Below are 13230 nucleotides of genomic sequence, written 5' to 3' on the forward strand. Positions count from 1 at the left end.
ATGAATAATAATAAGAAGGAATCCACCTTGGAAGTTGGTACAGTGCTTAGCAAATGTATTAGACCACATGTCCCAGTGAAATGTTCACGCAACAGTTGCTCTAACTTAAAAGCACTGGAAATAAAGTCAGTTTTTCTGTTTCTGTAATTGTTACTCCACCAATATGCAAAAGCTCTTTAATGGAAATGACACTTTTTCATGCTAAAATATAATTGGTGTTATCAATCATTATCACAAAGCACCTTGAGGCGACTATTGTTGTGATTTGGCACTGTATAAATAAAATTGAATTGAATCAATGAATTTACTTTTATAAAAAGGCAAAAAACAATAAAGATTATTACTTTTTGATTAATTTCCAAATTGCAGTTATTTTCTTACTTCCTGAAAAGAAAAATAAATTTTAGTGGTTGAACGTTAACCTTGATTAATTTTTGACTTCTCAGAGAAGTTCAGTGTGCTGGCTCAAATTTGAAATGAATAAAGTTTGTGGTTTATGACATAATACATATTAATATAACTGTGAGTTTCAAACAAGTTTTTGGCAGATTTCTACAATATTTGTGTTTTGTTTTTGTTACATTTTAATAAATTTGTTAACCACTGTGTTGTTGTGTTTGCACACCTCAAAGAAGGCCTGATACACTTTTTATGGCTTTTTATTACTTTTCTAAACCTACCATGAAAGCCTTAGATTTATTTAGTGGAAGGTTTGAGCATAGTTTTTAATTTTCTTTGCTACAATTATTCCCCATTCATGAGTGCCAGTGGTTTGAGGGACACCGGTAACACTCCTTTTATTTATTTTTTTAAAGTTCCCCACTAATTAAAAGCCAAACAATTTATTTTACACTTTTATCACTAAGGAGTTTCCCCAAATCTGGGAAAAGTGGCGTATATCTTACCTTATCTTATCAAATGTCACTTAAAAAAATAATCCACAGCTACTTGAGGGAAAGAAATCAAATCAACTAAATAAATTTTTTACTCTAACTTGTCTCTTTTAAGCCAGATATGTTAGACTCAAATATGACTGTAGGGCAGGATGTGAAAGTCTATATATCTGTAACTGATAACACAAAGAACCAGAGAAACTACTGTGAAACTACTCGAGCGGACCTCACATCTGAAAATACAGTATCAACTGTAATTATTGCAACATGAGCTTTATTGTGTGTCTCACTGGATTTTTTAAAAACAAATATAATTTTACAAACACCAAAGTATCTTAAACTTCAACTGCTGTTTTCAAACAGGATGACAGATCTTTTTTTTTGGATTGATTTAATGTGAATATTGACACAGTTACAATACATGACTCAGAAAACCCACAACAGGAACAGAGCACCTTTTTCATACTCCAGACAGCAAGGACACTTTGACTTGATACAAAAACAACATAAGGCCACTCCACTTTAAAGCGTTTTTGTCCGTTTGAGAGAAGACAGCGGCTTTCTTTGACCGAGTTTCCGCAGTGGTAGAGGACCTTCAGAGACTAAACAGTGGAAACTAAAAGGTCTACGGATCTCACACATTTCACTGGTCACTGTCACGTGTTACATTTTAGAGGGAACTGCTATGGCTAATGTAGGTGATTATGAAGTTTCCAATGTGCTTTTCAAAGGAATGAACTTTAAAATGTGGTAAAAATCACAGGGTAAATAAGCCACTGCTCATTAATTTTCAGCAATTACCTGTATTAAAAATGTTATGCCAATGAAATGGAAGGACATCACTTTAGTTTGAGTTTGAAGCTACATTAGTATATTTTATTACCTCTTGTTTGCATCTGATGAAATAAGCCTCAAATATTTATAACACTGTTTACTCTGAATGCTTCTCAATTACCACAATTTCACATCACTGCTCAGTGAAATCAAATCAAATACGCTAGGTAAGCCTTGATAGTCCATCCACGAAGAATAGTTCAGTTACTAGAGATTGAACACAGTTTGATTGGCTGTTACAGTCAGATAGTTACAATGATTGACAGCCAGATGGCGCTGTGAGGCAGTATTTGCAAAGAAAGCCCCCCTCCTCCAAAACAAACCCATCTGGTCATCTCTGCTCCACCTACCCATTTTATTTAGCTCCTCTCTGTCTCCATCTCTCTTCTTCACCTCTACATCTCATCACTCCTTCCATCTCTCTCTCACCCTTCTCTCCTCAAGCCTCTGTATCCGTTTCCATCCATCTTTATCGCTTCCTCCCTACTAACCCCAACCCCCACCTCCACAGCTGCTCTGTCCTCTACTGAGCAGCAACAGCCTGGGTTTCACCTCCGGAGGTCACCAGCTCCATGAGGCTTCCTGAAGATGGTCGGTTCACCCCGGTGGCCCAGCTGAAGAACATTCTGAGGAGGAAAAAAAAAAAGTGGAAGAACTTTTTGAGCAGTTGAATAAAATCTCCAACCCCTTTTCATGTTAATTCTTATATACTATATGTGTACAATGTGCTGAACCTCCCCGTTGTGGTTCTTAGTAAGTGTGTCTGCTTTTTCCTGTTCATTTGTTGGAGTCAAGGAGGCAGAGATGTGTCTGGAAGATGAGCCACACCTCAATCATATTCCCCTGATTGTTTTATAAGATGCTGGCAGCGTCGGTTCACTCTCGCCTTCCCTCTGGTGGGCTGGTTTTTTTCCCTGGGCGACATCCTGCTCTACGACTGCAAATTCACAGCCTAAATTGGTACTTTTAACTGTAGTTAAATACAACTACAGTGGTCACGGAGGCGTTCATTACATGTGCATCTTATGTTGAAAACAATCAGCTTAGAGCTTCATGACAGGATATCGCTATTCAGTGGTCAATGCTGCAGCTACATTTATCTTTAATATACTGTCTGTAGTTGTAACTTTATTCTTTGCATATATTTACAACTCTTTCCATTCATCCCCGTTACACAACAAATAACTGATCAGCATATTTTATACTAAATTTGTGTGGTTTCTTTAGTTAACCGATAACTCATCCAGTCATGTATTTAGCATAGATCATGAATCTAAAATCTAACAAGCCTAGCACCAAAGATGCATTCAAATACCACGTGAGCTAGTCTGTTAACTTAAAACAGTGACATAAAATCTAAGTAAAAATAGCTTATACTTGAAATCAGTTCGGTTTAATAGATGAACACTGACCAGAAAGGTAAGCACAGAATAACAATAGGTGCTAAAACAAACTAACCGCCACCTTCATTAATTTCCGGTCACATAGACTGTTTCTATTTCTGTCTCTAGACCCTCATCTGCTTCCTAAGGGATTATCAAAGTGGATCAAATCCCATCTAATCTTCACTGGCCAACACAGACATAAACGTAGCCAAAACAAAACTTCTATCTAAACCCAAAGCGTCCATTCAGTTGTACACCAAGGATTAAAAAAAAAAAATGTATCAAAGCTTTAAGTAAAGGTAGAGTGGCTCATGTAGCTCAAAGTTCTAATTGTCTCACTGCTGTTTAAAAAAAAAAAAAGAAGTCTATCTTGCCATCTTGTGGTGCAACGCTACATTTTAAATTTTATTTCTTTTTAAGTTAATAATATCCATATGCAGCCAAACCTTCAGATCCTCAAAAGAAACCCATTCCAGTTCATGAAGATGTCATAACACATAATATAAATATAAGCAAAACAAATCTGTCCTAACAGATTTTTTCAGCAGCTACTTGCAAAACACTTTGTATTCTGTGTTCATGCCTCCTCATTCTTGTGCATAATTAAGACATCGTCAGGTATTTCCAGTCACTTTAATGTAGTTTGATGGCTGGAAATGTTTCTGTGATCCAAGCATCAAAGGTAAATGTGACGATTACGGTGTCAGTCCCTGAGAATCAAAGAGCTTCTTAGTCCAATGCTGAACAATCAGAAAGAAATTCTGTTTCTTTGCCCACATTCTCTTAATAAGAGTGTGAACAATTGAGAGTCAGCAGGGGGGCCGTTGTGAAGAGAAACACGCAGAAGAGCTGTACAGCAGTTGAACGATATCAAAGCATTTAAAATGTGAATACCCTAATAGAGTCCAGTTGGAATTTTGCATAATAGGGCAGCTATAAAACTGAACATCTTGAACATTTCACCATTTGAAAATTGATAAAAACATATATACACACCCCCAATCTAAATAAAAATAAAAAAGAGAAAAAGACTGCTTTGGCACTCACTCTGCAATATACTCCAGCGGTGTCCAGGTACTGAAATCTGCTTTAGGCATGAACTTCCTGTTCATCGGCGTATCCAAGGTAACGCTGCCAAATGAAGCCAGATGACAATCAGGGTGAGTAGCTGCGTCTGAGCAGCACAGAGGAAGCAGAGCGTGCAGACTGCAGCATCTCCACATATAATATATGTCACATGCAGTTCCTGAGGGGCTGAAGTCATTTTATAAGCATACTAAAACTGTATTTACAGGAAAATTGATTATTTCATATAAGTTAGACATCAACATTCAGCTTAACAAAGAAAAAAAAATGTTTAGGAATTATGGGAAAAGGCACAGGAGGCTTATTTTAAACTTAAAACAGCCATCGCTCAGACAATCAGGCTTGCAGTTTATGTGCTTGAGTGAGGACATTTGTATTGGGCGTGTTATCATCTGCCAGGGCAATCCTGTATTGTCAGACTGTGTATTCCTGCAAAAGCCATACAATGGGTAAACAGCATTTTCATTCTATACTGTGCTTTGCAGAAATATTTGGGTTACTATATGGTGGTGCGACAGCATCAGAGACCTGCATGCAGCAGAAATGCAAGTCATGGGCCTAATGTTAAACAGATGTGACAGAATGCTGGAGAGGCAGCCTGGCCCCATGTTGGAGGAAAATGCAGCCAAACAGAGCGCGAGGGGTGGATACACCCCCTAAAAAGACATTTCTTTCTTCTCATGATGACAGTGTAAAAGATGGTTTTATATCCAATAACTAAAGAGAGAGCGCAATGATGCAAATACAGCTGTGTGTCATTTATCTAAAGCATTCATGTGCAGATCCACTGCGTGGAACGGGCACCCCTATTCATCTTTTATTCCTGCATCTTATCCTCACCTCGTACTTATCTATCCGACATAACAAAGAGTACGTGGCACAGCTAATTTTATAGCTTTCATCTTCAGTCCTTTCACCGACTGCTTGCCGTGCTGGTGTATTTAAAGCAGCTCTATACATGACTTTTATGTTATGGTGAATACAGAACACATTTTAAACCTGCGTCTGTAGCACAAAAAAACCAGACTTGAATTCATCCTACCGGTTTCTCAGTCCTGTTTTATTAATAAAAGTCTGCTGCTGGATATGGATTAGAGACAAATCTGTTCCCTAAAAATATTAAAAACACACTAGAAGAAACAATACACAGTATTACCCTGCAAGCAGTACACCAGCACACTACCCAGGGGGGGGGGAAAGAAATCTTTTTGTCATAAAGCATGAGCTCTTACATGCTGTTGCTAATACAGGCAATCTAGGGGTTTCTGTGTTACCATAAAATCAACTGTTTTTACCCCATAAAAACAATTCAGGTGGGTTCTGAAAGTAGACACCAAGGTTAGTCCATGTTAGGACGAACAGGAGTGCAGAGGCACCTGCAGACAATTCCTTGGTGAAAATTGCAAAACCCAGTGTGGAAAAACATGTAGACACATGTATTAAAAAGAATATTTCACGCAAGTGTAAGATTTATTTCTGAGTTAAAACCAGGGAGCCATGTTTCCCTTTTCATTTCCATTTAAATTCTAATTACAAACTCACCGCACACAGTAATGACAGTAACTGTATGATATAATTAAAGCCACTTGTTTTCTCATAATAAAAAGGGCAACTTATGTTTTGAGGAAAGCACATTTACGTGAATTGTACAGTAAAAAAAATAAAAAAATTAAAAAAAAAATATTAAAAAGTATTTTAGCTTCTTATTCTAAAAGGTTAATAAAATCATGTTAGACCATATCAAGCTATTAAATTCTATTAGCTGCAGTTTGTTGCTTTTTGCTAGCAGGGATAAACCAGAGATTTTACACATAAAGTGTGCTCAGGATCATCTCGACTAAGTTTTAAAATCTTTGAAAAACAGACTGGGGATGAAAGTCTGTAAGGACTGCTTTTAATTATTCATTACTGATAACTTTTTTTCCCTGTAAGTCTGGCTCTCCAGTTGTATCTGCTGTGAATACAAACGAATCTAATCTGAGGCTGAGAAGAGAGCAATAGACTTTTCTAGTTTTAATCTAGCAGAGAAGACTTTTTGTTAATTATTCTTTTAAGGACAACACATGCTACAGCTGCCTTTTGTACACCTTGATTGTGTTTTCAGTACTCACGGTAGTATAGCGACAGCAGCAGCATCGGCAGGCATCCCGCTGTTTTTTGCTGCGAGACTCTGACACAGCTGGTGGATGGCTGCTTTGGCCATGCCATATCCTATCATGCCTGGGGGTTGCAGTGGAAACATTATTATGTTGGATCCTGGAGAAAATTAAGCTTGCAAAAGGCAACGTACACCACAATATAATCGTTACACAGAAAGTGGACAATACTGATTTGCTGAGAGGGGTCAAGTGGACAGACCAGACGTCTGTGAATCTATGTGAGGAATATCTTGAGACTTTCAAATGCTTCCCTGTCTTTTACATGGTTGTAAATGTTAATGTTGACTTAAGGCTTGATAGTCTGCTTACTTGCATACTGAATTTGTACATGAACCCTGCCTGAGAGAAGGAATTTTCTGACTCTTCAGCATCTGGAAACAGTAAGCGTCTCTTCCCCCTAAATGATCTTATGAGAGGCTTATAAATCCCCGACCAATAGAAACGAGGGGTGGTGGCATGACTTTGCTCTCAAGCTTTTGTTTTTCCTGCAAGAGCAAACACTAGTAAGGAATACCAGTCTTGCAAATGCATCCACTCACTGTATATTGACCAGATTAGAATGCAAATTTAGACAACCAGACATGTCCAGCCCATCATTAAAAAACATAAATCTGATTTCTGTCTCTGTTGCATGAATACACATACATTCACCTGAAAACATTTTGGAAAGGAAGGAAGGAAAAACCAGAATTTACACTATGCAGACTCTCATTATTATCTGCAATATAATAGTTACAAAACATGTTGTGAATTTGCAAATTTAAGTTGTTATAGTTTGCATTAGAAATGTGATAACCGCTGCGCCCGCATGCTGATCACCTACCTCATCTGCTTTATTCTTCAATAACTAAGCTTTATTATTTGGTCTTGTAACAGACGCACTCAATAGTTACCAAATGATTATGATGAACTCCACATCTCATGCTGATAATTTAGTGATTCTATATAACAGCAGCTGCAACTGGTTGCAGTAAAACAAATGCAATAGGTGCCAACAAAGGTTTTTCCAAGTTATACTTGTGACTCTAGGATTACCACTGCATCCACTGGAAGTCTCTTCATAGCCTCTTCTTCTCTGTTCTGTATGAGAGACTGGTTTGACTACTGACTTATCATCTAGTGAATGTTAAATAAGGCCAGGATGGAGTTCTCCAAGGAATTTAACAGGCTACAAGTTGCATATCTGGGAGGATAATCACAAACCATGAAAATTTCACGAGGCCAAGCAAAGAGCTCGGCATTCCTTCTGAACTGTCTGGGGTTCAAACTCTGCTCTTAAGCTTAACTCTGGGGTCAAATTCTCAAAAAGGGCAGTCATAAAATTTCCAACCTTTTCTTCACCTGCTGGGTTTTTGTTTTTTCTTTCAGATTTCTAATAAATTGGGTTTGCTCCTCAGAGAAAGAAGCTAAGAAACAAAGAAACAAGGAAACAAGACTGATGTGCTACTGGGGTATGTTGAGCCTAAACCCAACCTTGGTAACTTATGCTGAACACATAACCAAGTCGTGAGCAGGTTTTTTTATAGAGTTTTGGGTTGAAATTGGCTGAAAGTGCCACATTTTTAGTTTCTTTTCACAACTTGCCCCAAATGCAGTATATATTCTTTACTGAAGGAAAACACTTTACACATGTTGGGCCACACCTTACTAACACCACCAAAATGAAGCTCTAAAGTAAAGTTACAGAAATGCAAACTACACAAACTGGAAATGTACAAAAAGGGAATTTTCATGTAGATGATGCAGAAAATGCACATTTTTTTTGTAGTCCCTTTTATGAGAGTCATGCCCGTTATCTCCAACTGGGTTTTAGGTTTTGTCAAGACAGCAAACACAAAGAAAGCCTGGGTTTGTAAAATCTGCTGCATCGTAAATCCCTCTGAAAGACAACGAGTATGAGAAAAACTTTTAACTACTTTAAACATTTGGTCAACCCAAAATCAACGTACATTTTCAGTGTATTAAGCGATACCCTTCAATTGGTTTGTTATCTCACACACCTGCAGCATTTAACAGTCTTTTCATCCATTAAACTTTGATGAACAACAACAAAGTCAAAGTCAGTACAATTAGTCATCCTAATATCCTTTCCTGTTTCCTCTTCACAGATGATCTGGATTTGGCTCATTAACTCAGCACTCATCTTGTCTGATCAAAGCACTCAAAAAAAAAGAAAAAAGGATGAGGCGTAGGTGTCTCTTAACCCCGTTTGTTACATTTCTTAACATTTGGTACTTGTTATTGCCTTGTGTTTAATTAGAATTTGAAGATTTTTTCCCCCACACGTTTACTATGCAGAGCTCTACCTAAATGCTCGCACTGCAGAGAACAACTAAAATGCTTTAGTCTGATAAGTTAAAACACTGCATGGGGACATTGTGTGAGGACCAACAACTGCTGACTCACTGTCTTCCTAAGCCGGCAGCCAATGAGCTCTTTGGCTCTGTGTGGGCTGCTGAGCCAGGGCTTTGTGTAGCTGTAGAATTGGATCATAGCCCATCACATGGCCAGCTTGGTCACAGGAGGGGTTTTACAAATCACATGGCCCTGGATTTAAGCCTTTATGGACACTACATGAGCTGAAGAGCTGGACCAGTATCACATGGTAACAAGGCTGCAACTAACAAAGTATTTGACTATACCAACTAATCATAGATGTAGACTTTCATTAAGTTGAATAAAGTGATTTCTTTGGACTCGGTGTCTTAATTGGTTGTTTAAATGGCTGAGTATTAAACAACCCCATGGACGGCCTGTTCTAGTATGTAAATAACACTTGGGCATAAAATCGTTGTTAATTTTAGGTACTTTGTTCCTAGCACCCTGTTGCAAAAAACAAACTTAATTTGTTCTAATTTCATTAATTTAATATACAAAAACAAAACCAAAGGTATCACAGTTTCACAGATATAAAATATGATTTTGGACCAATAAGATGAATGCTGAAGAACTATTAACCAAAACACAGGAGCGGTAGACCTTAAATACTACCTACAGCATCTGAACAGTGTCTGACAGTCATGTACTTAAGAAGCAGGAAAAAAAAATCCCTGAAAAACCTGACACGGGAACTGAGGAATGCATCTAGCCCTTCAATGAATCCATCTACTCCTCACGGAAGCCTCATGAGAAATTGTTTCAGCAGAAGACTGGATGTCAAGAAGATATTATTCTTGAAGGAAGGCAAATGGCGAGAAAGCAGCCAAGGTTTGCCAGATTACAAAAAGAACTGAAGTGAAAACATGTTGTACGGAGTGATTAATCCAAATTTGCACATTTCAATAAATCGCTACACCCATTTCCCAATTTTTTTGGAAAAACATAAAGTGGAGGGTGGCTCAAGACTTTTGTGCAGTACTGTATGCATTAATCCTTATGTAATATATAACTTATGGTTCTTAGCATAAATTTTCCTTTAGTGTTCTGTTATTCTTCTAATTTATCTACTTTCATTAACCTTATTTTTTATTTATTCACTCTTGCCCCGGATATCTTAAAACGATTAAGCAGGTTGGTTGAGTCAATTGCTCAACAACACAGGGGAAGGTTTGTGGTGGACAAACATGCTGTTTTGGCAATCAAACCAATTACTTTTTGTTTGTGAAACAGACTCACTAACCAGTGAGCACCACTGCTGCCGCAGAGCTCATCAGCGATTCTGTCTCTTTTCCCTTCTGTTTTGCTTCTTGGATCAATGTTATCGACACATTTCGCCCCCAATCGCGCACACTGCTGTGAGCAGGTGCGCCTCTGATCAGTGTGTCAATTACCCTGGTCAAAGTCTGTAACCCTGAGGAGCAGGCTATCAGTTCGCTATGATGAGAACAGTAAACACGCAACAAAAACTGTGTGCCTCACCTCCAGTGCCTGACTGGGCTGCTTTAGCTCCAGCCAGAGTCAGCAGTCCACCTGTTTTTAGGTGCAAGGCAGCAAGGTGGCTGGAGATGGTTGAAGTCCACACGCTCTGTTTCCACATCAAATCGGCATTTTTGTACAAGTCTGTAGGAGATTACAGAGAACAACATCTTAGCCTGGCTCTTCAAAGCAGTGCCGAAAGCTGCGAGTGCCTCTAAAAGGTTTGTTTGATCTGTACAAAAGCTTGAGTAAAAAAGATCAAATTGCCATTTTTACAGGGTTTCTGTGTCAGATTATTTCTTGGCTTGGACCAGAAACTTCCTGAAGCCTTACCAGACTGCCTGACAACCGTTCATTGCCAGGAATCATTGCTGGCACGTACCTCATCTATTAAATGGTGAATTGCTGTTTATAAACACTGGTATTTGTAAAGATTTAATACACTAACTTGTTAATCTGAGCCTGCCATGTAGACCAGCTGTTTTGAGTAGCTTCATTCATGCCAGTCTTTTCATCTTTGCCAGAAAGTGAGTGCCTTTTCCTCCAAATGTTTGAAATGGCTGAATTTTCGGCAACCACAAACTTCTTATTAGCTGCACAGTGCACATCAATTCTGGCACTTCAAGAGAACTGCTGCTTTCCCTTTGCTGCCAGGTACAGCTATGGAATAAATACCAAAAAGCTAACTGGCAGAACAAAAATCTGGCAAGCTTTTGGCCCCGCAGAACAAGATTTGAACACTTCTAAGTAAACGAGATTCAAGAAAAAGTCTCATCACAAATATCCCTTAGACTTTATTTAATTACACAGCAAATTGTTTTCAAGTTCACAATTATGCATGGGAGGCTGCAGGAAAGCTGGCTGATTATTAACATCAAAACAAATAAAAAAAAAAAAGGTTGAACTCTGACCTTTGGAACTACAGTTTCCTCCCGCCCATCCTCCCGCCACGCACAAGATGGCATCCACTTTCTGTTCCCCTAGCAACTGGGCCACATCTGCCGTCACCTGCACAAAATGAGAGCTAACTGCTAACACAGTGACATAAAGCTTGGGGGCTGACGCACAAGCTGAATGGCATTTAAATGTCAACTAAGCATCAGCTGGAGAGTGTTTGTTCTGGTAAACAAACAAAGGAGGATAGCTGTAGAAATTATCCTCACTCAGTAGGTGCACTGTTAGATTTCTAAAAACACACTTTTTATTTTATAAAGTGCATAAAATATCTTACCAAAAGCAATTATACAGAGAGAAGGGATGCTACCAATTTTTATCAAAGTCAGATAAAATGAGCAAAAAGAGATGCATCAAATGATAAATATATTTCTGTGTGTCAAATAAGACCATTTAAGATCAGCTTTAATAGTGTTACTTACCTTGGCTTTTTATACTCTCTCTACCCTTAGATGCTCTCAATGAATAGATTTGAGCTATAAAAGCTATTAAGATGTTCAAGAAAAAGAAGTATAGTTTAGATAACCATTAATGCTGCCTAAACAAATAAGAAAAAAAATCATCACAGTAATGTGACTCTATCATAACCTCTCTACTATAAAAACCGAAATCCCCACTTTCTCAGTGTGACCTGAACGCAGCATTAGCTTACACACATTTTAGCAACTCTACTATTACTGAACAATGCAAATAGTTGTAATAATAATAATAATTTTAACAATAATAAAATAACAAACAAATGTCATTGGAGTTATACTTCAGTCACATGAAAAGTCTGACTTTAGCTGTCGCAGTAACAGCCCTACTCCTGTCTGTTAGCGCTTCAGTTTTTGCACTGATGAGTAAGAAAGACCTGCAGAGCACCTGTCCTGCTTGCTCGGTGAAAGACTCCGTCATCTTCACGACCACGTTTTCATTAGCCTCTTCATTTGCACCTATGTCGATGCTGGCGACCCACTATTTAGTGCACAGAGAAAGAGAAATATAGTTAGCTCACCGTTTATCAGTGCTAGCATGCTAGCGTTAGCTGTCACCACTCACCCATCCTTTAGATTTGAAATACTCGACACACTTTGAGCCCAGAGCGCCTCTCCCACCGTAAACGATCACCCGGTTAGCAGCCATGTTCACGCTCCGGTTACCCGTCAGGAGTGAGAGCGAGAGAGCTGCAGGGATTGAGTTTAGGAGAGCAGGAGGAGGAATAGGAGGCGTTTCTCTGAATGAGCAACAAGTTGGTTGAACTAATGCTGCGTTCAACGACTGTCAGAAATCACCCACTCCAAAGTGAATCCAGAAGCGAAGCAAGCTGAGAACTGAAACCAAAAACTGCAGTTCTTGAAATAGGCATTTGAGGCTGGTCCCAAAAGCGAGTCAATCCCCCATAGCCAAACTTTACAGCAATTAAAAGAACATGGTCAATGCTCGTACCCTGAAAAGGAGTGTAGACAATTAAATAGTATTTAATAATAATTTAAAAAAAATAAATAAAATGCTTGTGTTACAGGAAAAAGTTTGTCCTCCAAGCATAGGAAGCTGTAGCTGGTAACGCTCTGCTAATTTGAGTCACTGAACAGAACAGTGGCGTGTCTAGAAAATTTTTGTTGGGGGGGCCAGGTAGGGGCACAGATTTGGAGAAGGGTGGCAGATGTAATTGGCAGATAATGTTAAAAAAATTCTACCAACAGTTAACCATCATTCAATAACCCTGTAAACCTAATAACTGAATTTGCTTTTGACTCTTATTAGAACAAGGTTTTAACCACTATGGTGCAGCAATATTTGCATAGTATTTTTACTGACATATAGTGCACGTATGTTTTGGGCAAAAACATTTTTAAATATTAAAATACGAACATTTTTAACATACAATTGGCAAATTAGCCAATGCAAAACTTTATCTGCCTATTAAAAAAAGAAGATAATCTTCTTACAAACTGGTGTTTGATTTTGAAACAGGAAAAAAGTGGGGAAACAAATGAAAAGACTAACATTTGAATAAAACCTGAAAGCAAGTAAATACTTTCTATGCTGCCTTATGGTAAACTTTGGTAATATTGATGTATA

General features: G+C 38.3%; 1 protein-coding gene across 1 annotated transcript; it reads right to left on the minus strand.

Annotated features, from left to right (window-relative positions):
* Positions 1-1423: 1423 nt before the first annotated feature.
* Positions 1424-12425, minus strand: qdpra (quinoid dihydropteridine reductase a). Its single transcript, XM_003443413.5, has 7 exons — positions 12208-12425; positions 12031-12123; positions 11124-11220; positions 10216-10356; positions 6310-6418; positions 4160-4243; positions 1424-2353 (listed from the first exon to the last, which is right to left on the minus strand). Exons 1-7 carry the CDS (start codon positions 12289-12291, stop codon positions 2251-2253), a joined length of 711 nt encoding a protein of 236 aa, XP_003443461.1. The 5' UTR covers positions 12292-12425; the 3' UTR covers positions 1424-2250.
* Between the last annotated feature and the right edge of the window lie 805 nt (positions 12426-13230).

This window comes from Oreochromis niloticus, linkage group LG2 (genome assembly GCF_001858045.2).
Source record: "Oreochromis niloticus isolate F11D_XX linkage group LG2, O_niloticus_UMD_NMBU, whole genome shotgun sequence".
Taxonomy (NCBI): domain Eukaryota; kingdom Metazoa; phylum Chordata; class Actinopteri; order Cichliformes; family Cichlidae; genus Oreochromis; species Oreochromis niloticus.

Coding starts and splice junctions, on each gene's coding strand:
- qdpra (XM_003443413.5), bottom strand. CDS start 12,291: ATGGCTGCTAACCGGGTGATCGTTTACGGTGGGAGAGGCGCTCTGGGC. Junction 12,124..12,207: donor ATTTCAAATCTAAAGGATGG/GTGAGTGGTGAC, acceptor TGCACTAAATAG/TGGGTCGCCAGCATCGACAT. Junction 6,419..10,215: donor AGCCCAGTCAGGCACTGGAG/GTGAGGCACACA, acceptor TGCAACCCCCAG/GCATGATAGGATATGGCATG.